At 46.2% G+C, this 26,907-nt stretch overlaps 1 protein-coding gene across 1 annotated transcript in view; it reads right to left on the bottom strand.

Annotated features, from left to right (window-relative positions):
- LOC128577806 (granulocyte-macrophage colony-stimulating factor receptor subunit alpha-like) overlaps positions 1-22,897 on the bottom strand; it is a 35,168-nt gene extending 12,271 nt beyond the window's left edge. The window contains exons 1-3 of the mRNA XM_053580152.1: positions 22,539-22,897; positions 15,375-15,472; positions 13,341-13,483 (exon numbers count right to left, since the gene is read on the bottom strand). Of these exons, the coding sequence (XP_053436127.1) occupies positions 13,341-13,483; positions 15,375-15,450 (219 nt within the window). The 5' untranslated portion in view covers positions 15,451-15,472; positions 22,539-22,897. The remainder of the gene's footprint in view (positions 1-13,340; positions 13,484-15,374; positions 15,473-22,538) is intronic.
- Between the last annotated feature and the right edge of the window lie 4,010 nt (positions 22,898-26,907).

The raw sequence follows: 26,907 nt of genomic DNA, 5'->3' as shown, positions 1-26,907 counted from the left end.
ACCAAAAAAAAAAAAAAAAAAAAGAAAGAAGGTGTTTGGAAGAAGGAAGAAGTGGTGTTAGGAAAGAAACAAACCCAGGCAGCGCCTGTGGCTCAATGGAGAAGGGCACTGGCTCCATATGGTGGAGGTGGCAGGTTCAAACCCAGCCCCAGCCAAAAACTGCAGGAAAAAAAAAAAAAAAGAAACAAAACAGAAAACCCGGCTGGAATGATAATTTCAAATGGAATGCTGCTTCTTTTTAAAGATAGCAAAGAATCTCTTTTTCAAATGGAATACTGCTTCTTTGAGACAAAGATAGCAAAGTATCTTTTAAAACTTGCAGGCCGTAGTTACTAATCAGGCCTGTTTGTGGCTTCCTAACGCCAACCGTGAGCTCTGAGATGGTCAGTTTATGGAGATATTTTTGGAGATAGATGTCTCAAAGGGAATTGAAACACAGGCTGACATGTTCATGACCACAATTTTTTTTTTTTTTTTTTTTAGAGACAGTCTCCCTGTGTTGCCTTGGGTAGAGTGCCGTGGCGTCACAGCTCAAAGCAGCATCAGACTTTTGGGCTTAGGCGATTCTCTTGCCTCAGCCTCCCAAGTAGCTGGGATGACAGGCAACCACCACAACGCCCTGCTATTTTTTTGTTGCAGTTGTCGTTGTTTAGCAGGCCCTGGCAGAGTTCGAACCCGCCAGCCTCAGGGTATGTGGCCGGCTCCCTAACTGCTGAGCTGCGGGTGCTGAGCCGCATGACTACAATTTGGAAATAGGCCTCAACACGTAAACAAAGGAAGGCTCCCAGAAATTTCCCAATCATGTATCGTAAGGATAGATGTAAATCTTCTTTTTTAAATTGGATTTTTTTAAGGGCTAAAATTGTAAAGAGAAGTTCCTGCCACCGTTCTCTTTAGCATTTGTCATAGGAAACTTGTGATTGCACTTTCTCTTGGCGTTTTTGAGGTGTGTGAACTAAAATAAAGTCTTGAGGCTCCCCCCATAGTGGGTGAATGACTGAACCCCTTCTTGGCCAAAAGGATCCCTAAAACTGAGTGGCTGGCCATGAGAAAGGGGATCAGACTTGCCTCATCCTACCTCCTCCCTCCTTAGAGACGTCCTCTGTGACTCACTAACAGGCCTGAGGCTCTGCAAGATGCACCTGCAGGTCCCCAATATACACAGACCCCCCCCCACTTGGGTCTGTCCAGTACTTTGTCTCTAAGTAACAGACCCTTTGTCTTAAACACTCTTTTTCACTGACTCCTGACCTGTTAGACAGAGCCTCACTCTTTCAGCCAATTGTCAGCTAAAGGATCTTTAAACCCACTTAGAACCTGTCAGCTCCCTGCTTCCAAATGTCTCACCTTTTGGAGCCAAACCGATGTATGTTTTCCACGCATTTGAACACATGTAGTAAGAGGAAGATGGAGTCAGCAGGCTGGGCAGACAGGACACAGCTGGTCTGGTCAGTCTGGGTCCTGCCTGACCTTCACCCCCCTGTCTCCTGTTCTTACAGTTTTTTGTTTTTTTTTTTTCTAGAGACAAGAGTCTCACTTTATGGCCCTTGGTAGAGTGCTGTAGCATCACAGCTCACAGCAAACTCCAACTCCTCGGCTTAGGTGATTCTCTTGCCTCAGCCTCCCGAGTAGCTGGGACTACAGGCGCCCACCAGAATGCCCAGCTATTTTTTGTTGCCGTTTGGCTGGGGCCAGGTTTGAACCCACCACCCTCTGTATATGGGGCCAGCTTTCTACTCACTGAGCCACAGGCACCGCCCCTGTTCTTACATTTTTATAAATTTAGCTCCTACCCTAAAGATGCCTGGGTAGTTTAGGTGGACTGATTTGGGAGATTAGTTTTTGAACTGGGATGTTGTAACAGGTCACTGAGTCACGTTGATTATTATATGAAAAAGGGGTTGATGTGTTCTTGGCTTTGAACTTCTATGTATAAACCTGTAATTTTGGAAGTGGAAGAACAGAACAGTCTTGGACAGGCTACTCTCACTGTTCTCCAGAATCCTGGCCTTCTGACAAATAAACCTTGGCAGACCTATCCTCATCTCTGCATATTGGCTGACAGTGACAAGCGGCCGGACCCTCTCATCCAGTAGCATTTAGATTTATGACTTTACCTGTAATCCCTGTCTTCCTAAAATGTATAAAACCAAACTGTCACCCCACCACATCCAGTGCACCTGCTCAAGCCTTCTTGGGCGTGGCTCTGGGTCATGGTCCTCAAATTTGGCTCAGAATAAACCTCTTTAAATTATTTCATAGAGTAGGGCTTCTTTCCCATGACAGGTATATGAGAATCTCTTTAAAACCTGCATGAGCCTCTGAGCAGTATTGTAGCCCTAGACCAGTGGTTCTCAACCTGTGGGTTGTGACCCCTTTGTAATAATGAAAATACGTCCTGCGTATCAGATATTTACATTACAATTCATAACAGTAGCAAAATCACAGTTATGAAGCAGCAACGAAAATAATTTTGAGGGTCGCCACAACACGAGGAACTGTATTAAAGGGTTATGGCCTTAGGAGGCATTAGGAAGGTTGAGAACCACTGCCCTAGACTAAGGACCCCTCTTTGTAAATGTGAGTACCAGGAAAGGGGTCCTGTCTCCCCGGCTCTGGGGCCTTTGCTCCAAGAACTGGTTGAAAAGATGCAAGAAGTTGGGTGGCACCTGTGGCTCAGTGAGTAGGGTGCCGGCCCCATATACCAAGGATGGCAGGTTCAAACCTGACCCCAGCCCAACTGCAACAAAAAAATAGCCGGGCATTGTGGTGGGCACCTGTAGTCCCAGCTACTTGGGAGGCTGAGGCAAGAGAACCACCTAAGCCCAAGAGCTGGAGGTTGCTGTGAGCTATGACGCCACAGCACTCTACTGAGGGCGACAAAATGAGACTCTGTCTCTAAAAAAAAAGGCAATGTGCACATATAGAGTTAAGTCTGCTGGCTATAAAAGAGTGAGACTTTTTCCTGTCTTCACAATCGTTTTCCAGTCTTGTTTGATGTTTTTTTGTTTTTGTTTTTGTTTTTGTTTTTGTTTGTAAGACAGGGTTTTACTCAGTCGCCCGGGCTGGAATACAGTGGGGTGATCACAGCTCACAGCAGCCTCGAACTTCTGGGCTCAAGGGAACCTCATGTCTCAATTTCTTGACTAGCTGGGATGACAGGTGCACACCACACTGCCTGGCTCATTTTTTTATTTTTTTTTTGTAGAGATAGGGTCTTGCTATGTTGCTCTGGTTGGTCTCCAACTCCCGGCTGCAAGTGATCCTCCCACCTCAGCCTCCCTGGGATTACAGGTGCCAGCCACCTTACATAGCTTGATGTTTTTCAATAACAAAAGTGCTTTCTTTTTCTTTGAGCTTTGAGGAGGAGTTTTATGGATTGGTAGGAGGTTTTGTTTTATGCATATATCTATCTAACAGCTATCTCTGTCTACCTAGCACCTATTACCTGTATCTACCACACTCATTGATTGCTCATCCATCTTTTTTATTTTTTATTCTGTGCTTTAAGTTTTTAAACTCTTTTATGTTATAGTTTAAATGTTTTGTAAAATGCACGTAACATAAAATTTACTGTGCTAGCCATTTTAAAGCGTACGCTTCAGGAGAATTAGTATCATACCTTAATGGTGCTGTGCAAACACTACCTTCGTCCAGTTACAGAACACTTTTTTTTTTTGTAGAGACAGAGTCTCACTTTATGGCCCTCGGTAGAGTGCCATGGCATCACACAGCTCACAGCAACCTCCAACTCCTGGGCTTCAGCGATTCTCCTGCCTCAGGCTCCTGAGCAGCTGGGACTACAGGCACCTGCCACAACGCCCGGCTATTTTTTTGGTTGCAGTTCAGCCGGGGCCAGGTTTGAACCCTCCACCCTCGGTATATGGGGCCAGCGTCTTACCGACTGAGCCACAGGTGCCGCCCTACAGAACACTTTTCTATCATCCCCCTCCAAAGGCCCTGTCCACATTAGCAGTCACTCCCCACCCACCTCCCCAGCTCCTGGTGACCACGGATCCACTTTCTGTCTTTCTGTCTTTGCTGGTTCTGGACACCTCATATGAATGGGATCCTATGACATACGGCCTTCTGCGTCCAGCTTCTCCTACTGACCCGTCAAGGTCCATTCACCTTGTGGCAGGTATCAGGGCTTTGCTCCTTCTCATGACACACAGAAGATTTTCTTTCGGAATTATATTTCCCCAACAAAATCTTGCTTAAAAACTCCTACTTGGACATGATTGCAAGAGGGACTTTACCTAACAATTGCAATCAGTGTAACCTGGCTTATTATACCCTCAATGAATCCCCAACGATAATAAAAAAAAAAAACTCCTACTTTGGCTGAGTGTGGTGGCTCACGCCTGTAGTCCCAGCACTGTGGGAGGCCAAGGCAGGTGGATTTCCTGAGCTCAGAGGTTTGAGACCAGCCTGAGCAGGAGTGAGCCAGAGTGAAACCCTGTCTTTACCAAAAAAAAAAAAAAAAAAGCCAGGCGTTGTGGCGAGTGCCGGTAACCCCAGCTACCTGGAAGGCAAAGGGCCAGAGAATTGCTAAAGGAAGAAAGGGAAAAACAAATTTCAAACTAAGAAGAGTGAAAACAGGCTGGAATTGAAAGCAAAATTTAAAAAAAAAAAACAGGAGCAGCACCTGTGGCTCAAAGGGGTAGGGTGCTGGTCCCATATGCCGGAGGTGGTGGGTTCAATCCCAGCTCTGGCCAAAAACCACAGAAAAAAAAAAACAACTCCTACTTGGACTCTCATCGTGGGAGGCGTGGAGCAGGTATAGGGCAGGTCTGCCGAGCCTGGGACGTGACCCCCACACAAACCAAACAGCCACCATCAGTCACCAAGTACCAGTCACACCCACGGTGACATAACAGAAGACAAAGTTTTAGGAAAGATTGAAAAAGAATAGATAATGGGAGAAAAAACATAAAAACCCAACGTGACAATTATCTGTTTCTGAAGTCCCAGGTCAGATGGACAAAAGGACCCCAGTGGGGTGTGGGTGAGATGGAACCCTGTCCTGCCAACAAAGAAGTAGGGGGGGGGTCCTCGGGGCGTGCCACCGGGAGTTTGGGAAAGACAGCAAACGCAGATTTCTTAGGCAGTGAGACAAACACTGATAGTATTCAACATGCTGTCTATTCACCAAAGCAATAGAAAAAGATTCAAGCCAAGGAAATAATCCACATAGCAGGAGGCTAGAAAGAAAGTGACCGGGATTATCTAGAAAACAAAAGCAGAAAATACAAGAAAGATCAAAAGGGTTCAATTAATAGTCTCAGAAGTCATTAGAGATTAAAGCCAATGGGTGGGGGGTATGGTTTAGAAAAAGCTCAAGACGCCAGATAAAGTGGTTCACTCCTGTAATCCCAGCACTTTGGGAGGCTGAGGAAGAAGGATTGCTTGAGGCCAGGAGTTCAAGACTAGGCTGGCCAACATAGTAAGACCTCATCTCTATACAAATTAAATAAGCTAGCCAGCCATTGTGGCAGGCACCTGTAGTCCCAGCTACTCGGCAGGCTGAGGCAGGAGGATGGCTTGAGCCCTGGAGTTGGAGGCTGCAGTGAGCTGTGACACCACGGCACTCTACCCAGGGTGACAGCTTGAGACTCTGTCTCAAAAAAAAAAAATAAAATCAGAAAGAGGCTCATGACATTTCCAGGGAGGCTGGAGGCCAGACAAACTCCAAAGTGTGGACTAAGCAGGAGAGACTTTATTTTAAAAGATTGTCAGTAGCCAAACATTGTGGCAGGCACCTGTAGTCCCAGCTACTCGGGAGGCTGATGCAAGAGAATCGCATAAGCCCAAGAGTTGGAGGTTGCTGTGAGCTGTGATGCCACAGCACTCTATCAAGGGCGACAAAGTGAGACTTCATCTCTAAAAAAACAAAAAAAGATTGTCAGGAAAGGAAAAAGGGGCCGTTGCTACAAGGGAGAACCTCCTAGTGTGAGGTGTGTGCAGCCATTACAAGCTTTTCTTTCCTGCCCCTCAGGAGGGGATTCTAACCCTAACCCTAACCCTGCTGGCTCAGGACAGAGTGTAGGTCAAAGTCCAGGGGCCTGGGGTCACGTGAAGAAGCTGAGCTGGTGTTTAGCTGACCCCTCCAGCCAGTGGAGACTAACAGTTCAGCTCACAATTTGGAGAGCACAGAGTGGGACTTTGGAGAGTCCTTGTCAGGACGTATCCCCAGCAGCTGGGAACGGGGCATGGCAAAGCTCCTCTGAGTCACAGGGCATCGGATTCTTTGCAACAAGCCTTTTCCCAGAACTCAAAGGGTTAGGAGAATTTCTTAACCATTGTTCACTCTTTTGCAAAATCAAAAAGTTCACCAGAGTCAGAAGTCACTGGTGGATGGATAGTGGGGAACTCCGTGTCCCTAACGCCACACAAATTCATACCTGCAACTACTGGGGATGGAAGGGTGATACAGCCAAGGTGCTGGCACTTAGAAGTAGGAGAAGAACTGGAAAAAAAACAAACAACCAGGTGTGTGTGCCCACGCCCCTCTGCTTCTCTGCACACCCAATCACGAAAAATAAAACTGCAAAGCCTGGTGCAGGGGCTAACACCTGTAACCCCAGCACTCTGAGAGGCTAAAACAGAAGGATCCCTTGAGCTCAGGAGTTGCAGATCAACCCGAGCAAGAGCAAGACCCAGTCTCTACTAAAAATAGGAAAACTAGCTGGGTGTTGTGGCAGGTGCCTGTAGTCCTAGCTACTTGGGAGGCTGAGGCGGGAGGATCACTTAAAGCCCAGGAGTTTGAGTTTGCTGTGAGCTATGATGACACCAGGAGACACTACCCAGGGCGACAGAGTGAGACTCTCTGTCCACAAAAAATTCCTCTACTGAACACCCTTGAAGGCTGGGTAAGCCGGTGCATACCCTGAATCAGTCCTGGGTCTGCCTTTGCAGAATGTTTATCCTGAATGAGGTCTCATAGAAAACCCAAATGCAGATCCCAAGCAGAAGTCCCGCAGGCATATTTTCTGTGTCTGCAAAAATAAATAAATAAATAGAGTAGAAAAGAAGGCCAACGATCTCAAAAAAACATTACATAGAAGAGAAATCCATTTGTCTCAATAAACTCCTCTGGAAAAGAGGCAACGTTGTAGTAGTTTGGGAGATGGTTTAGCCAAGGCGACCCCCAGCAGGTGGCTGGCAGGGAGCTGTATTCCCAAAGGGCCTCATTATTAAACAAGAAGGGAGAGTAACACTCCAGGATTTTCATTGGAAACCTTAGAATCTTTTCCTCCCTCCAATAACTAGCATTTTCTTTTCCTTTTTTTGAGACAGAGTCTCACTATGTTGCCCTTGGTAGAGTGCTGTGCCGTCACAGCTCACAGCAACCTCCAATTCTTGGGCTTAAGTGATTCTCTTGCCTCAGCCTCCGAAGTAGCTGGGACTACAGGTGCTCGCCACAACACCAGGCTATTTTTTGGTTGTAGTTGTCATTGTTGTTTAGCAGGTCTGGGCCGGGTTCAAACTTGCCAGCTCCGGTGTATGTGGCCGGCCCCCTAGCTGCTGAGCAACAGGCGCTGAGCCATTTCTAGCATTTTCTTTTTCTCCTCTGGGTGAAACTCAAAAGTAATTGAGAAGGACAGAAGGAAGGAAATAAACCACCACCATAGATTAGCCAAACAGGAAGGACACAGCCCCACACCACTTACAGCACAGGGGCTCATACACGCCGCAGCTCATAGATTAGAGGGAGAGATGCCATTTTACTATTTTACATAGCTTGCTGGACTCAGCTGTACCGTTCACGTAGGTGGTATTTATTTATTTATTTATTTATTTTTAATTTGAGACAGAGTCTCAAGCTGTCGCCCTGGGTAGAGTGCCATGGCTCACAGCAACCTCAAACTCTTGGGCTTCAGCAATTCTCTTGCCTCAACCTCCCAAGTAGCTGGGACTCCCAGAGAGACTTTATTTTAAAAGATTGTCAGGAGAGGACAAAGGGGCCCTTGCCGCAGGGGGAGAGCCAGGGCTGGATTCGAACCCGCCAGCTCTGGTGTATGTGGCTGGCGCCCTAGCCGCTTGAGCTACAGGCCCCGAGCCATTTAGGTCGTATTTAAAAGAAGAAACAAAGCCCATTTTGCTTAAAATGATAGGAAAAAAACTCACAACGTCATGCACACAAACTGAATTCAACATTATTATTATTATTATTTTATTTTTATTTTTTTATTTTTTGTGTGGTTTTTTGGCCGGGGCTGGGTTTGAACCCGCCACCTCTGGCATATGGGACCGGTGCCCTACTCCTTGAGCCACAGGCGCCACCCTATTATTATTATTTTTAAATCTACTACAATTCAAAGCATGTGTTGTGAGAATAAGATGGAGTCTGTTAGGCTAGGGCTGAGACAACACAGCTGGTGTGGCTGTGAACTTCACCTCTTGTCTTCCATCCTTGTTTTATAAATTTAGCTTTAACCTAAAATTGTCTATCTTGAGTTGTTTAGGGCAATTGATTTAGGAAGTTAACTTTGACTTGGAATGTTGTTATAGAGCTCGTGTGTTATGTCAATTATTGTTTATTATGGCTCAGGGGATATGGTGATTACTATTGTTTAAGAGCCTCTCCTGTAGCTCAAAGGAGAGGGCCGCGGGTTCGAGCCTGACCCCGGCCAAAAACTGCCAAAAAAAAAAAAAAGATAAGGGCTAATAATGTTCATGATTTTAACTTTTATGTTTGAAACTGAGATTTTGGAAATGCAAGAACCAAACAGTCACGGGAAAGGCTACTCTCACTGTTCTCTAGAATTGCCAGCCTTGTGATAAAGTTAGGTGGCCCTATCGCCGTCTCTGCATATTGCGTGACAGTGACAGTGACAGACGTCTGGACCATCTTCAACCAACAGCAAGATGGCCCAAAGTTTGTGGCAGGAAGGCAGGGACGAGATGAGAAAATGTATTAAAATCATAACACAGGAATGAAGCCAAAGAGGAAAAAAGTAATCATCTCAACAGTTGTCAGAAATTCACTTTTATGATTGTGCAAATGACGTTCTGAAGGAAGACCCAGGAACATGAGAACACCAGGTCCTCAATTGAACCTCTTTAACATGACAAAGAAGGCCTTTTGTACATTGACTGTTAGTATCATAAATTAATGCAAAACTGGTAAATCCGCTAGGCCCTGGAACAAACCAAGAATCTTAAAGGGTCCCATCTACCCCGCGAGGCTGTTTTCAAGTTTCTCTTGGAATTCCCAGTGAAAAGTGAAACAGACAGAAAACGCAGGAAAACGAAAAACCAAGCTCTGTATCACCATCACGCCTAAATTCTATGGCAATATTTGGAAAAGCAAAGGCTCTCCCCCAAACTCATCCAGTTTATAGAAAGGCCGGGGTTAGGGTTACACGTACAACAAAATGAATAGCTTTCCTGTACCAAGGATGAACAGCAAACAGAAGCCTGGAGAACAGATTTGAGCCCGTTAAAGTGAGAGGCAGTGCTATCGACCCCTGGAAACTGCCAAGTCACAAAGGAAGGAACAAAAGCTCGTGAGGAGATAGAATACATTAGCGGGAAAGGCAGAGCGATGGGTGATTTTCATGAACAGATTAAAAGCTATGATTCCAACTGTTTGATTTCTGAGCTGTAACATTTTTCCAACAAAAATTCTGAAGCAACACTTTTGGCAGGCATTAAGAAATAGATCCTGGGGCGGCGCCTGTGGCTCAAGGAGTAGGGCACCAGCCCCATATACGGGGGGGGTGGGAGGGTGGGGGGGGTGGTTTCAAGCCCAGCCCCTACCAAAAACTGCAAAAAAAAAAAAAAAAATGTAATAATAAATAAAAGAGAGAAAAAGAAATAGATCCTGGCTCAGCGCCTGTAGCAGAGTGGTTATGGCTCAGCCTGGTGGGTTTGAGCCCAGCTGGGGCCTGCTAAACAACAATGACAACTGCAACAAAAAATAGCCAGGCGTTGTGGCAGGTGCCTCTGGTCCCAGCTACTTGGGAGGCTGAGGCAAGAGAATCACTTAAGCCCGGGAGTTGGAGGTTGCTGTGAGCTGCTGTGACGCCACGGCACTCTACCCAGGGCAACATAATGAGACTCTGTCTCAAACAAACAAACAAACAAACAAAAAATAGATCCTAATATGTACCTGATGATCTGATGCACCAACAGAATAGAAGCAGTGTGCTATCGGAATTTTTTTTGGCTGTTGTTCACTCACAATTAGACTAGGGCAGGGATTCCTGGGGTGTTACTGGGATCGCCCATTTGTGCACTCACAGCCGGCACGGGGGTGAAGCCCGCATTTCAGATGCTCATCCTGGCGGGAGCAGTATATGACAGGGCAGAGATGTGGACATTAGGGAAGCTGGCAGGGAGGGATGCCTTGAGGCTAGACGTCCTGTCATGTGATTGCAGGACTCCTTAGAAATTTGAACATTATCCTCCAACAAGGAGGAGTCTCACTATGTCACTGTTGGTAGAGTGCTGTGGCATCACAGCTCACAGCAACCTCTAACTCTTAGGCTTAAGTGATCCTCTTGCCTCAGCCTCCCAAGTAGCTGAAACTACAGGTGCCCACCACAACACCCAGCTATTTTTTGGTAGCATTTGTCATTGTTGGTTAGCAGGCCTGGCCTGGCTCGAACCTGCCAGCCACGGTATATATGACTGGTGTCATAACTATTGAGCCACAGATGCCAAGCCTAGATTTTAACTTTCTAAGCAGATAACAAATATATTCAACATTTTCATTCATTTCTACTTTATTTTATTGTTTTCTTTTTTAAATTTTTCTTTCTTTGCATTTAATTTTAATTTTTTTTCTTTAAAAAAAGTACAGATAGGTGGCACCTGTGGCTCAAAGGAGTAGGGCGCCAGCCCCATATACCGGAGGTGGTGGGTTCATACCCAGCCCCGGCCAAAAAAAAAAAAAAAAAGTACAGATGCATAAATCATCCCCCAAATCGTGCTCCAGTGAGCCCTATGTGGGGTCTCCTTTCCTTCTTTCTCTTCTCTGGGGCCATAAAACACCCTTTTGTTCACACGCGTGGCCTTACAGGGAAGATGTTTTTTCTGCCTGAGCAGTTTTACTGAAATAGAAGTTCATGGAAACACTTTGCAAGCAAAAGTACAAAACGGAGCCAGGGAGGGGTGAGCATCTGTAGGAAACAGGAACCCAGCCCGTGTCTTAACTCTGCCCTCTGCAATTTTTCAGTAACCTTTGGGTATTCACATTCAGAGGTCTCCAAATTTTGTGGGTCAGTCTCCAGCAGATCTCTCTGGATCCTTCTTTCCACCACGGCATGGAAAGCACCCCCAGGGCAGGTAATTCATCTGTACTGTGTTCAGGGTGGGGAAGGCAGATTCCTCCCACTGCCCGGCCAAAGCATCACCCACCACCTCCTCGTGGGGACTGACTCAGAACCCCAGAGATCTTATAAAGAATACTTGAAGCTGAAATATCCGAGATTCAACAGATGCAGAGTGAACTTTTCACCGCGCTTCCCTGTCCCGACTAAAACCAGAAAATTCTGAGAACTAAGGCTGCCACAAATTTCCTCTTTGGGGTAACTTTGACTCCTAGGAAGAGGCAAGAGTGATCCTCCCATAAATATGCTCTCCAAGGAGTTTTATGATTGTAAGAAAGACAGACCACTATTCCTGCACGAGAAAGCCTGTCATAGACTTTCTTATCTTCCATTATTCTTGTAGAAATCCATTTTTTTTTTTAAATTTTTATTTTGAGACACAGCCTCACTCTGTCACCCAGTCTACAGCGCTGTGGCATCACAGCTCACAGCAACCTCAAACTCTTGGGCTCAAGCGATCCTCCTGCCTCAGCCTCCTGAGTAGCTGGGACTTCAGGCACCTGCCACAATGTCCAGCTGCTTTTCCTATTTTTCTGAGAGATGGGGTCTCATTCTTGCTGGTCTCAAACTCCTAAGCTCAAGCAATATGTCCATCTCAGCCTCCCAGAGTGCTGGGATCACAGGCATGATGTCTCTTTCCTCTACAAAGTTAAGCAAATAAACCCCTAACTTTAACCTTTTATTGAGCTCTTCTTAGTCTGTAATGCACATGAATAATTTTTTTCTTTTCTTTTCTTTCCTTTCTTCTTCTTCTTTTTTTTTTTTTTTGAGACAGAGATTCGTTATGTCACCCTCAGTAGAGTGCCGTGGCGTCACAGCTCACAGCAACCTCAAACTCTTGGGCTTAGGTAATTCTCTTGCCTCAGCCTCCCAAGGAGCTGGGACTACAGGCACCCACCACAATGCCCAGCTATTTTTTTGTTGCAGTTGTCATTGTTGTTTAGCCGGCCCGGGCCGAGCTCGAACCCACTAGGGTAGGTGTATGTGGCCGGCACCCTACTCACTGAGCTACGGATGCCAAGACTGTTTTCTTAATTTGTCTTTTGTCAGTTTAATTTGTCCCTCGTTGACTGAACCTAAGAGAGTAGGAAAAAAGTATTTCTCTCCCAACACTCTCAAAATTAGATTTGATGAATGAATGAACGTAGCTCAAGTAGATGGGGTTTATCCAGGTGGACTGTTTTAAACTAAAAGAGGTTGGAAATACATCTAATTGGCGAGATCACTTCCTTCCCTCCCTTCTTCTCCTAGAAGGGGAGAAGTAAAAATAAAAGAAGGTACTAAAAACACCATCGTTGCATTCCTTTGCACACATGAGGTTTAATGTTTAAGTTCTACACCTGCCATACACCAGAGTAAAGCTGTCCAGCATCCCCAAATATGACACTTGAGAAGCTGGTGGCAATTGAGAATCCCTTTTCTTCCTCAAAGCAAGGTGTGGATTTCCCAGTGTGAGGGTGGTACTACATATAAAGATCCCAGTGCACCCTCACTGTACAAGGAAAAGGACAAAGACCCTTATCCCTGATGATGGAGCTTTAGCACCATAGATGAGTTTATATATATATAAAAAAAAACTCCCTAAAAAACTCCTTACCATCTTCTAGTTGTTCCCATATATTTCCTAGTCACTTCCTCATGTTTTATTAAACCCAGAAACCAAAGCCCTGTCCTTTGTCTACTTGTCCACAATTTATTCCCCTTTGTTAAAATAGTATATAAGTTCCTAACTTAAATAAACTTTTTGGATTCCCCCCACTTTCTTTTTTTCTGTGAAGCCCCTGTAACATATAAAAATATTAACATCAATAGAATGCACCCATCTTTTCTACTGTTCACCTTTCTTTTGTCAGTTTAATTTGCAGGCCCCAGGTACAGCACATGAGAGGGTAGATGAAAAGTTTTTTCCTCCCCTACAATAGCCATAGGAGTGGGTATCTCACAGGGAAATCTAAGTTTTACAAGCAGCAATTCCAGAAGGCACTGGCCATGGACACTCACCTGGGGAGAAGTTCTGGTGTCGGGATTCAATGGGGTCGTTATGCTGCAGTTTGAGTGAGACACATTTCTGATGTAATTCCAGGTTAACATTTTTTTCCTTTGATCTAGCTTCAGGTTTATAATAGGAGATATATTTCTCTTTGCTGTAATTTGAAAACATGAATGCTGATTGAGAGGCAGAAACCCCACTTGTCGATGTGGTAGCTGATTTTCATATGAAGACGCTTTGCAAGGACTTCGATTTTAATTGAGGTGAAATTTCTATATCGTAAAATTTACCATTTCGAAGGCAAACAATTCAGCGGCATTTACAAACACAGGAAAAGAAGTTCAGCCTTATTAGTCCTTAGGGGAATGCAAATCAAAAAAACACAATGACAGGCGCGGAGCCTGTGGCTCAAAGGAGTAGGGCACCCGCCCCACGTGCCAGAGGCGGCAGGTTCAAACCCAGCCCTGACCAAAAACTGCAAAAAAAAAGAAAAAAAGAAAAAAAAAAAACCACAATGAGAAGCTGCTTCCTATTCATTCCAGGTTGGCTATTATAAATTTTAAAAAAGACGGGGGCGGGGGGAAGAAAAATAATATTGGAAAGGATATGAGGAAATTAAAAGCCTCCGTATATTCTTGGAGGGAATGTGAAATGGATTATTGCGTTCGGATTTAATCAATCACCTTTGAGTTCCAGGATTTCAGGATGGTGGGGTGGGGAGGAGGTAGGAACTCCTTCCATGTTTCCTGTGACCAGGGCTCAGGAGGGAGAAGATGATTTAGTGCATACATAGGTAAGGGCAAACGCAAATTAGAAATAAGAAGTTTGTAGTTGTGCTCTATCTTTCATAAGAAAGTGTGAGTAAATATAAGTTGGTTTCATAGAAGTACTGAGCACATTGGATACTTTTTCCTCCATTCCAGGGTGCAGAGAAATGGAGAGGGAAGGGAGGGGAGGGGGGTGTTTGATAGAAGGAGGGTAAAAGGTGGGACCACACCTATGGAGCATATTGCAAGGGTGCGAGTCAAATCTATCAAGTGTACAACGTAAATGTCTTAACACAATAATCAAGTAAATGAGGCGAAAGCTATGTTGATTGGTTTGATGTAACCACGTCAGCTTGTATTAAAAAAAACAACATATTGTACCCCACATATGCATAAATGTATTCATGATCTATGTGTATATGACTTAAAAAAAAAAAAAAGAAGAGGTTTGATCCTTTCTGTTGAAAATACATGAACAGATATTCAGAGATGTTCCCAACCTCCCTTCTACTTTTTTCTTTTCCAAGCATTTATTTACATTAGAAAACTTGTCGTTGTGGCTGTCCTTCTGTCTTTTTCCAATGTATGTAAATCTTTTTAAAAACAGGCCCCCCTGGCCAGTCTTACAAGTCCAGAATGCTTCTGGAACAGTTTCTTTGAAGTGCGATTGCCAGTGAAGAAAGGAATTTCCCCTGTCATGGGACTCCAGCTTACAAAACTTACCCAAGGGGGGCAACACCTGTGGCTCGAAGGAGTAGGACACTGGCCTCATATACCAGAGGTGGCGGTTTCAAACCCAGCCCCGGCCAAAAACTGCAGGAAAAAAAAAAAAAACCTACCCAAGGTCACAGTTGTCTCCTCTGCAAAAGGTCTGATTCCTTTCTGCCTTTGCTAATGCTTGTGCAATTGCAACACCATTTTCTTTCTCTTTTACCTTCATGGGCAGGTTTTCCTGAGCTGGTAGGAGGTTTTGCTTCCAGCAATTCTTCTCCAGTACATGGAGGAGATCCGTGGAGATTAGGGTTTGGGATACAGTCCTGGGACTTCTCAGAGTCCCAACCCTGCCTCGGTTCTGGAAAGGGGTGGGGTCCACCTGATGGTGCTGGAGGATAAATGCTTCCACCCGCAGCCTGGTGTGCAAGAGCATCTCTTCCCTTCCAAGGGGATGATGCTCTGCCTCAAAGGAACTGCATTCCCTCTCCTGTGGTCCCTTTGGCCGCAGGGACGAGGCTTTCCCACTATCTCCATCCCAGCAAAGGAGCATTTGTAAGTACTTACCCAGGTGTGGGCCTTCTTGGCAGCATGCTGGTGTCAGAAGCACCAAGAGCCAGGCAGAGTCCAGCAGAGCCAGCATACCCCAGCCCCCCAGGTTGTACCTTTATATCAGAGAGAGAGAGAGAGAGAGAGAGAGAGAGAGACACACACCATGGTCAGTGGTCAGATTTCAGCCACCACAGCAGTTGCCCTCCCCCCTCAACACATCTTCCCCGGTGACCACCTTTAATCAGCCTCTAACACAGTGTTTTCGACCTTTTTAAAATCTCATGGCACATTTGAACCTAAAGTGAAACTTCCATGGCACACTTAAATGATGTAGATCAAAAGAAAAAAAAAAAAAGAGTAAAAAAGCACTGTGCTTCAAACTTCTTTTGAAAATAATTTAATTAATAGTCTTTGAAATTTTCTCAGCACACCTAAGATCCTTTCACAGCACATCAATGGAAAATCACTACTTTTTTTTTTTTTTTGGAGACAGTCTCAAGCTGTCCCACTGGGTAGAGTGCTGTGGCGTTACAGCTTACAGCAACCTCAAACTCTTGGGCTTAAGCGATTCTCTTGCCTCAGCCTCCCAAGTGCTGGGACTACAGGTGCCCACCACAACTCCAGGCTGTTTTGTTGTTGTTGTTGTTATTGCAGTTGTCAATGTTGTTTTAGCTGGCCGGGGCTGGGATCAAACCCTCCATCCTCCGTGTATGTGGCCGGCACCCTACCCACTGAGCTACGGGGGTGGGGGCGGGGCCTGAAAATCACTATTTTAAAAGGCATAGAACAGCTGTGGGTGTCAGGGATAGTTTCTGGTGCCCAGTGCAGGGATTAAAATACCATTTCTGCATTGGGGTGCTGGCTTTACTTGTGAATGAACTGGGGTGCATTTCACAGTAGCAGCTGCAAAGGGTCAGCCCACCCTCCAGGTGGCAGAGCTTGTGTTGAGGTCAGGATTGTAGGAGTATGGTGTCTGGGTGGAAGAGAATGTGGTATGTAGAGGAAAACAAGGTGTTAGATACCTCGCATGATGCTGGGGACATGGATGGGGAGAGACCCTATTGTACTTGGTGGCTGATTGGTGGAGGAGACCCAGAGGGAACACAAGAAGGGATGTGAGATGAGGATGCTGGTTCACGGCAGCCACTTTGGGCCACAAGGGCCCTATGCCCATCCCTGAACTGAACCTCTCGGGGGTACCACTTTCCTCTACTTACAAAGATCCCAGCAGGTAAGGAAACTCCCAGAATCACCCTGGGGGGGACAAACCATGATTTAGGGAGGTTACATGTCTACAATGTCCAGGTGGTAATAGCCACCTGGGATGGGGTGGCCCTGAGCAGCAGGGAAGGTTGGCTTTGTCACAGAAGCTGAGGGAAGGAGGCCTTGTGAGGCTGGGTTACTACGTGGATGAAGCTGCTGAGAGACCAGACGTGGGAGGAGATGAGAGGGCCCATGGATCACCTACAGGAGGTCATGAGTGATCACGGCTCAGAGAGTTCTAGTTCTGGCAGTCAGGGGCACATGACAGAGTGTACTACCATCGTCATGGATGTGAGTGGCACCTGCCCCCGTGTGGCAGGGATGTTCCACAATGAGGACATTGCATTTGGTGGGGAGTTTGGGGAGTTTTCTTGCCCACAACCACCTTGAAGAAATCAATGACAGAGATGGTGTCCCTGGAGGGGACTCTCCCCCTCACTGTGCCCACCAGCCCTAGGTTTCACATGTCAGGCTCCGGAATCCTTGGAAAGGCGTAGGACTGGGGACTGGAGTGTGGCATGGGTAGCAGGTGTGAAGGATAACCAGAGAAGTTATTATGAATGCTGAGCTTAGAAAGGATTTATGCAACGTGATCCCTGAAAATAGCTGTCTTCACCAGTCTACAGACAACTTTGCAAACAAAAATTTCCTTTACAAACTGCATTTCCTTTACAAAAGGAGAAATGTATACTCTATTTTTAGCCAGTTCATGGGAGCTGTGAGAACACACACCCAGCTGAGGGAAAACGGACATGCTGACTCTGGAATCCCGTTAGCATCCCTAAGGGCTCAGGTCTCTGTGAATAGTATTGTTGCTAAAAATTTTCTCCACAAGGGGGCGGCGCCTGTGACTCAAAGGGGTAAGGCCCAGGCCCCATATACTGGAGGTGGCAGGTTCCAACTGGCCCTGGCCAAAAATTGCAAAAAAAAAAAAATTCTTTTTCTCCACAGGAAGGAAAGGTGGGAAATCATAAGGACTGCAAAAAGAAATTGCATGGTTAAAGACCAAGTCTAGGGGCAGAAACAGCAGCTCACAGGTGAACCCATGTGGACCGTTGGACGTCACAGAGGAGAAAATAGCTTTGACAGAAAAGTTTTGCCACTCATTGAACAAATAAAATCAGTCCTGGCACATATATATACATATATATATATAGTCTTTTTTTTTTTAGACAGAGTCTCACTTTATCACCCTCGGTAGAGTGCCGTAGCGTCACAACTCACAGCAACCTCTAGCTCCTGGGCTTAGGCAATTCTCTTGCCTCAGACTCCTGAGTAGCTGGGACTACAGGCACCTGCCACAATGCCCGGCTATTTTTTGTTGCAGTTTGGCTGGGGCTGGGTTCGAACCTGCCACCCTCAGTATATAGGGCCAGCACCCTACTCACTGAGCCACAGGGGCCACCCCTGTCTTTTTTTTTTTGTTTGCTTTTGGAGACAGAGTGTCACTCTGTCCCCTGGGTAGGGTATTGCAACATCATCAAAGTTCACAGCAACTTCAAACTCTTGGACTCAAGTGATCCTCCTGCCTCAGCCTCCTGAGTAGCTGGGACTACAGATGCCCACCACCACACCCAGCTAATTTTTCTTAGAGATGTGGTCTCATTCTTGCTCAGGCTGGTCTCAAATTCCTGAGCTCAAGCGATCCTCCTGCCTTGGCCTTCTGAAATTTATACTTTGAAATTCTAAGTTCCAGGATGTCAGATGGTGGCTGTGTTTGGAGATGGGTCTTTAATGAGGTGATTAAGGTAAAATGAGGGTCACCAGGGTGGAAACAAGACTGGTGTCCCCATAAAAAGAGCAGATCAGGGCACAGACACACACAGTGGAATGACCATGAGGACAGAGGGAGAAGACGGCGTCTGCACACCAAGGAGAGAGGCCTCAGGAGGGACCAGCCTGAGACCCCTTGACCTCAGACTTCCAGCCTCTTCCAGGACATGAGAGAGCAAACTTCTTGGTCTGTGGGACTTTGTTAGTGCTGTTCTGAGATGACTCCCGCAGGGATTGTGCCAGTGAACTTTATGTATCAATTTGGCTAGGACACGGTGCCCAGATATTTGGCCCAACACCTGCCTAGATATTGCTGTGAAGGTATTTTTTCAGATGGCATTGACATTTAAAAGAACAGAGCTGGACCAAAGTAGATTACTGTCCGGAATTTTGTGGATGGGCCTCGTCTTATCAGGCGAAGGCCAGCAAAGCAAACTGCTGAGGTGACCCCCAATATCCTCACACATGAGGGTGGAGGGGAATCTCATGAAGGGTGAGGCTGTGTTGGAGTCCTACGGTGTCCTATGCCTAGAGCATCCATCCATGCTGTGAGTCCTGAGGGTGTCAAGAAGCACCAGTGTCTGGCCAGCCCATCAGGAGAGCCAGGAGAGATCTCTTTCATGGGGTGGAGCTTCCAGGCGGAAGGGCTCCTTGGGCCTTCAGGGATTCTTGGAGAAAAATCTGTGCTGGGCTCGGTGCCCGTAGCTCAGTGGTTAGGGCACCAGGCACGTGCACGGAGGCTGGTGGGTTCGAACCCGGCCCAGGCCAGCTAAACAACGACAACTGCAACAAAAAATAGCCGGGCATTGTGGCGGGCACCTGTAGTCCCAACCACTTGGGAGGCTGAGGCAAGAGAATCGCTTAAGCCCAAGAGGTTGAGGCTGCTGTGAGCTGTGACAGCATGGCACTCTACTGAGGGCGACATAGTGAGACTCTGTCTAAAAAGAAGGGAAGAGAAGGGAAGGGAAGGGAGAAAGAAAAGAAAAAGCTCTGCTGGAGCCACAGAGTTTGCTGGGAGAAGTTTCCACTGAGGAAAGAGCCACATTCCACTGAGAGCCAGCCAGTCAGTGAAGAGCCATGTTCCCCAGAGCTGACATGTTCACACAGGGAGGAGCCTGTTGCAGGCAGAGGACACTGGTGATGGGCTGCCATTAGAAACATGTGCCCCCCCACTCCTCTGCTCAGTCAGTGAAAATCGCCCACTAAAAGCAAATGCCAGCTGGGCACAGTGGGTCACACCTTATAATCTCAGCACTTTTGGAGGCCAAGGCTGGAGGATTCATTGAGACCAGAAGTTCAAGATCAGCCTGGGCAACACAGTGAGACCCCATTTCTACAAAAAAAGAAGAAAAATTAGCAGGGCATTGTGGTGGGTGCTTGCAGTCCTAGGTTCTCGGGAGGCTGAGACAGGAGGATTGGTTGAGGTTGAGCCCAGGCGTTGGGAGATCAGCCTGGACAACATAGCAAGACCCCAGGGCTACAAATAATTTTAAAAATTAGCCAGGGGTGGTGGTGCAGGCCTGTCCTGCCAGCGCCTCAGGAGACTGAGGCAGGAGGATTGTTGGAGCCCAGGTGTCTCAGGTGGCCGTGAGCTGTCATGACACCACTGCACTCCAGCCTGGGCAAGACAGGGAGACCCTGTCTCTGGAAAAAAAAAAAGGGGGGGGGATATAAAAAAAAGAAAGCAAATGCCTCTGGTGAAGAAAAGGGTTCAAACAAAGAAACACGCAGCTAAAATTTAACCCTCTGGAAAAAGTTTAGTGGACACACTTGGGCTGCTCTTCCATTTAATTGAAGAGGGTATTGTGATCAGTATTTTACTAGGGAGGATTTTTAACATGTCTCCGATCACGTAGGATGTAAGAACGACGCCCCCGATTCTCTTTGGCAATGATCAATTCACCCCAAATCTGTATCCTGTGCGCCCATTTTCCACCTTTCCTGACTATTTTGCAGCAAAGCCTAAACTCATCTCTTGTGGACAGATATTTCAGGGCGTATTTCTAAGCAACAAGCATGCCTCAAAAAGTAGCCCTAATATCATTCACATGGAACGTGTTAAAACCTAATTAGAAGAGGTTACTTAAAACAAAAAAAAATCTCTGCTTGCTTTTTTTCTCATCTTTACAAAATTGTGGTAGAATAGACATTGATATACACTCTACCGTCCTAACCATGTTTGACTGGGTGGTTCAGTGGAATTAAATACAGCACCACCCATGCAAATATCACTGCTGTCCATCTCCAGAGCTTTTTTATCTTCCTAAAGTGAATCTGTCCCTGTGAAACACAAATTTCCCATCCTCTTCCCAAGCTATTTAGTATAATGTAAATACTGGTTTATTTCACTGAGTATCACATCCCCAAGATTTATCCCTGTTGCAACAAGTGTCAGAATTTCCTTCTCCAAACAGATGACTTTTCTATCCTCTTAATCTTCGTGTCAATTTTTTTTCTTTTTCCCTTTGGTGCCCAAAGATGCATCCCCACATTTTTGTCACCCATTGCAGGCACAGAGCTGGTGCCTGCACAGCCTATCTGATGCTTCTTAGCTAAGGTATGAGGAGTTTTCAGAGCTCCCAATGTGAGTTTGTTGAAGGCAGGAGCCTCCTCCTTTTCTGAGCTCTGTTCTCATCTTTCCTCTCTGGCTAGGCTATCCAAGATCACAGGTGTACACATCTGAGATTTAAATGTAGAATTTAAGGGGGTGTTTGAGGACCTGCCCACTGCGGAAAGTCATAACATCATGGATGAGATGAAGGTGATATCAGCTCTGTTCTTTTCCAGACTCTGTCTGGCACCTTCCTCTAAGCCCTAACCATCCCTGGACTGGTGCCTGGATAACCCTGCTATTTCCTCACCCAACCTGGACCCCACCTTCCCGTTGCATTCTGAGGCATCATTTGCAAGCAAGTGAGACAGGCAACATGCCCAGCCCAGCTCACACCGGCAGATCAGAGTCTGCCTTCCCACCAGCTTGCAGAGATGCCTGTGTACACATCCGAATCTTAGAATCACAGCTGGGTACCACGCTGGACCTCCTGGGAGGGACAGAATGGGGCTGTCCAGTTACAAAACACCTGTACACCTAAAAAATCCACTATCCTTCTTGTTTACAATTTTTTTAAGACTCTTGGCTCTACTAAGATTTTCTTTAATTTTCTGGTAAGGTCTTGAAATCTGCCACCCAGGCATAATTACACCTCACTGCAGCCTCAAAGTTCCAGGCTCAAGCAATCCTCCAGCTTCAGCCTCCTGACTAGCTAAGATTATAGGTGCGCCCCACCACGCATGCCTAATTTTTAAACATTTTGCAGAGATGGGGTCTTGCTAAATTGCCCAGGCTGTTCTCAAACTCCTGGCCTCAAGGGATCCTCCAGCCTCGGCCTCCCACAGTGCTGGGATCACAGGATTAAGCCCCCAAGCCTGGCCCTCTACTGAGATTTTTGAAAGCATTTTTGTAAGCCCTAAGGAAAGACCAAGATGTAGAAACTTTAATACTTAAAAAATAGAGAAGGGGGGTGGTGCCTGTGGCTCAAAGGAGTAGAGCACCAGCCCCATATGCCGGAAATGGGGGGTTCAAACCCAGCCCTGGCCAAAAACTGCAAAAAAAAAATAGAGAAATACAAGAGGCAGGCAAAAATACATATACACAATTTAAGAAAGGAAAAAAAGCTGTATTAAAAGAGTAATACTCAGTACATATTGATAATAATAGATGAACACCAGTCACATTTGACTTCTGCAATTATCAGAGGGGCTCAGAGTGGTCCCCATGTAACATATCGGTAACATCTCTTAAAACATATACGTGTTTTTGGCAACCTCAGTATGGCCCATGCAGAGAAACACTCAGGATCGTACAGACGCCAAGAGAAACCTCAGCCCAGACTCTGCGTAACACACACCTTAGCATTTTTGCCTGGAGTTTCACAAAGTTACAGAACATGACAGTTTCCGCCGAAACCATTTTTATTCTAGTCCCTGACCATAGCTTTTTAGCCCAAATCCCTGCAAATCTGCTCTCCGGCCTTCCCTGGAAGGGGACTAAGGTGACCCGGCTTTCCTGTCTCATCATAAACACACCTGCGGGGGGGATTATCCAAAGTCAGCTCCCCAAAGGAGGAGACCAAGGCAACTTACAGGCCAGTCAGTTTCGTGCCTCTTTCTCGGACTAGAAGGGCCGCTTTTTTTGCAACGGTGCTTTCTTGCTGTGCAGATGGGCAGGCAGGCAGCTGGAAATCTTGGGCACCTTTGCAGAATGACAGCACAGAACTAAGGGGGCCTGGAGCAGGGGGGGCCACAGCTTTCCTGGAAATGGATAGCGGAATTGTCAGTGTTGATAACGAGAAAACGTCTGATAAGGCTTGCTGGGCCCCTACTCAGATTCCCTTCTGAGGTTGCTCTCTTTTCAAATAATTCTTCTCTAGGCTCAGCATTTAGCAGAATATTTAATCTTGTATCCATCTAGTCCCCCTTCCTGATGCACGGCCAGGCCAGCATTATCATCCTGGTGGACAGGAAACGTGTCAGCCCATCAACAGGGTCCCTCTCCAGCCAGACTCTGCCTTTGGCATTTAGGATGCCTGGGCTTCCTCTTTTTGCAGAAGGACATCTCAGATCAGTTTCCCATGAGCTATCTCTGCTGCAGCCCAGCTCACCAGCATCTTTTTTTTTCTCCCATGTTCTATAACTTTTTTGTCTCCCCCTTAGCTGATCTGGACAGTGTCCAGTATCGTCCTGTTCTCTGATAGACTGAGCCTCATTCTGATTTGCACTTTTTGTCATCTGGGCTCTGACAGCAGACCCCCAATGTAGCTGTTCTTCCCCTCCCACCTTTTTTTTTTTAACAGAGTTTCACTCTGTCACCCTAGGTAGAGTGCGGGGCATCACAGCTCACAGCAACCTCGAACTCCTGGGCTCAAGCGATCCTCCTGCCTTAGCCTCCTGAGTAGCTCAGACTACAGGCACCTGCCACAACGGCTGGCTAGTTTTTCTACTTTTAGCAGAGATGGGGTCTCACTCTTCCTCAGGCTGGTCTGAAACTCCTGAGCTCAGGCAATCCACCTGCCTTGGCCTCCCAGAGTGCTGGGATTACAGGCGTGAGCCACCATGCCTGGCTTGCACCTGTTCCTTGCAATGGGACCTCAAACCTCCATCTTTGATTTAATATTTAAAAAAAAATTTTTTTTTTTGGAGACAGACTCTCACTATGTCACCCTTGGTAGAGTGCTATGGCATTGCAGCTCACCACAACCTCCAACTCTTGGGCTCAGGCGATTCTGTTGCCTCAGCCTCACAAGAAGCTGAGACTCCAGGTGCCCGTCACAATGCCTGGCTATTTTTTTATTGCATTTGTCATTGTTGTTTAGCAGGCCCGGGCCGGGTTCGAACTTGCCACCCTCAGTGCATGTGGCCCATGTCGTAAGCACTGTGCTATGGTCACCGAGCCTCCATTTTTGATTTATAGAGTCACTCTCAGGGTGACAGTATCTGTCTGCCTCTCTCTTCCATGAGAACGCTCTTTCCCGGCACCAGGACGCAGGAGACATCAGCAGGAAGGCTGAAGAAATAGTCACTCCTGATAGCACTGGGTAACTTACACCCCCAAGACTCTTTGGAAGGCTGACAAGCATGATCGCAGCCTGCTTTCTCCTTCCACAGAAATAGTGAGAGCCTTTCAGGCTTTTGCTCCTGAGATAGAAGCCTCTTTGCTTCTTGGCTGTAGTCGCAGAACGTTTTATCACTTAGTATACAAGGTCTGACAACTAAGTTCATGAACATGTCACCGGGTGCTTACATTGGCAGCCCTAGACAGACAGCTCAGTGAGGTCTCATGACCTTGGTGTATGAGGGTCTCACAGCTCTGTTCATGTAGGTGTGAGGCAGTGTCTTGCTGAGCGGTGGTATGTGCCATCACGAGAATGTCGGAGCTTGAAATAGAACGGACAAAACATTCATAAATGTCTGGCTACACTTTGCCAGAGCAGAAGTGAAATCAGGGTTGTGTCAGTCCAAGTTTGTGGGGATTATAGCATAAAGAAAATGGCGCTGTTTCCGATTTTAATCTCAGGTGTATCCAGATGAAGTAGAATGATTTGCAAGTATTTCTTCCTTTTTCTATTGTCTATAAGATGTGTCATGATATGTCTTTTGAAATTATCTTTTGTTTTTATTTATAAATATTAGTTGTCTATTTTTTGAGACTTTGGGAAAAAAATAATGAGAAGAAGTTAACTGATGACTCCATACTGAACCTCAGAGTCAAAGCTTTCTATGATAGACATACTCTTATTTGACAATGTGAATGTTACTTTTTTTGCATTATTATTATTGATAAATAACAAAAAAGAAAAGAAAAGAAAATGGCGCTGTATAAATGGATTAGATCTGCAGTTTCAACCTGTGGGTCGCAACCCCTTTGTAACCATGAAAATACATTGCGGCATTAGGAAGGTTGAGAACCGGGTGATGCCTGTGGCTCAGTTGGTAAGGTGCTGGCCCCATATACCGAGGGTGACAGGTTCAAACCCGGCCCCGGACAAACTGCAACAACAACAAAAAAAAAAAAAAAGAAAAGGAAGGTTGAGAACCACTGGATTAGATGTTTCTCTTAAGGGAGAGAAAGTGTTGTTGATGAAGAGAGGTCACAGTGACCAGTAAGGAGCAGAACTGATGAAAACATTGCAAGAATTCATCAAAGGGCCAGGTGTGGTGACTCATGCCTGCAATCTTAAGCACTCTGGGGGCCAAGGCAGGTGGTTGCTTGCACTCAGGAGTTCAAGACCAGATTGAGCAAGAGCAAGACCACATCCCTAAAAAAACTAACTGGGCATTGTGGCAGGTGCCTATAGTCCCAGCTACTTGGGAGGTTGAGGCAGGAGGATTGCTTTAGCTCAAGACTTTGAGGTTGCTATGCGCTATGATGCATTCTACCCAGGGTGACAGAGTAAGATTCTGTCTCAAAAAAAAAAAAAGAAGAATTCATCAACTTATGCATCAAAATTCTCAGCTCACTATGAGAAGCATAGCAGACCAAGTAAACACTGATAGAGAAACAGGAAAATCTTAAGTGAAAAATCTCTGCTAACAACTCATGGCTCTTGCATCACGACAATGTACCAGCTCGCACAGCACCATCTGTTAGGGAGTTTTTAGCCAGTAAACAAATAACTGTATTGGGACACTCTCCCTACTCACCTGCTCTGACCCCCAATGACTGTTTTCTTTATGAAAAGATAATGGAAATATTGAAAAGAAGATGTTTTGATGACATTCAGGACTTCTAAGGGTCATAGGATGATAGCTGTGATGACCATTCCAGACAAAGAGTTCCAAAATTGCTTTGAAGGGTGGACTAGGCGCTGGTGTGTGTGCATAGCTTCCCACGGGGAGAATCTCAAAGGGGACCACAGTGATATTGAGGAATGAGACCCACAGCACTTTTTCTAGGATAAGTTCGCCAACTTCATCGTCAGACCTTGTAGATGAAAGGGATTCTGCCCACTGAGTGACGTGAGCAAGTAGCTCTGCCGTGGTTGCTGTGATTGCATGGCTGAAGAGTCAGCACTGCTGGGTCTACGACATCCAGCCTGTGCCCCGTCTAATGAAAAGACTGGGGATTCTAGCCATCTCTGTTTGCTTCTACCAGGAAGGGAAGGTCAATATATTCTGGTGCCCTCAGTAGGAAGATTCTTGGGAGTTGGAAAGGAACATCTCCAAGCATAGGACCAAAAATCCCAACCAGGCATCAGAGTCTAGGTCGGAGAAGAAGGGTGTGGTTTTGAATTCACTAAGTGCATTCATCCACAAACTGCACCAGGAATCTACCTTGTTCCTGGCGTTGCGCAGACATTGCAAGAGAGACAAGAAAAGACAAATTCAGGTTGGTGCCCGTAGCATAGTGGTTATAGCACCAGCCACATACACCGAGGCTGGCGGGTTTGAACCTGGCCTGGGCCATCTAAACAATGACAACTGCAACCAAAAAGTAGCCGGGCATTGTGGCAGGTGCCCGTAGTCCCAGTGACTTGGGAGGCTGACGCAAGAGAATGCCTTGAGCCCAAGAGTTTGAGGTTGCTGTGAGCTGTGACAGCACAGCACTCTACCAAGGGTGACATAGTGAGACTCTGTCTCAAAAAAAGAAAAAAGAAAAGACAAACCCCTTGTTATCCCTGAGCCTACATTGTAGCAGAAAAGATGGCAAAAAATGGGGAAAATTGTAAGTGAAGGTCATGAGTTAGTTTGCTAGGCCTGCCATGGCTAAGTCCCACGAACAGGGTGGCTTAACCAGTGGAAAATCTGGGGTTAAGGTTTCTGAAGCCTGTAAGTTCAAGCAATCCTGTTACCAGGTATCTACCCATTCAACGTTCTCTCCCAGTGCTGGACGTGCTGTGGGTTCGGACAAACATGTGATGCCTCGAATCCACCGTTCCAATGTGGGGTACTTCCACCGACCAGATTGAGGATATTTAAGGCAGAAGACCAGTTTCTATTCCCCCTGGGACTCTCC

This window comes from Nycticebus coucang, chromosome X (genome assembly GCF_027406575.1).
Source record: "Nycticebus coucang isolate mNycCou1 chromosome X, mNycCou1.pri, whole genome shotgun sequence".
Taxonomy (NCBI): domain Eukaryota; kingdom Metazoa; phylum Chordata; class Mammalia; order Primates; family Lorisidae; genus Nycticebus; species Nycticebus coucang.
Note: the sequence above shows the minus strand (reverse complement) of the source record. Positions and strands in the feature narration are given on the sequence as shown.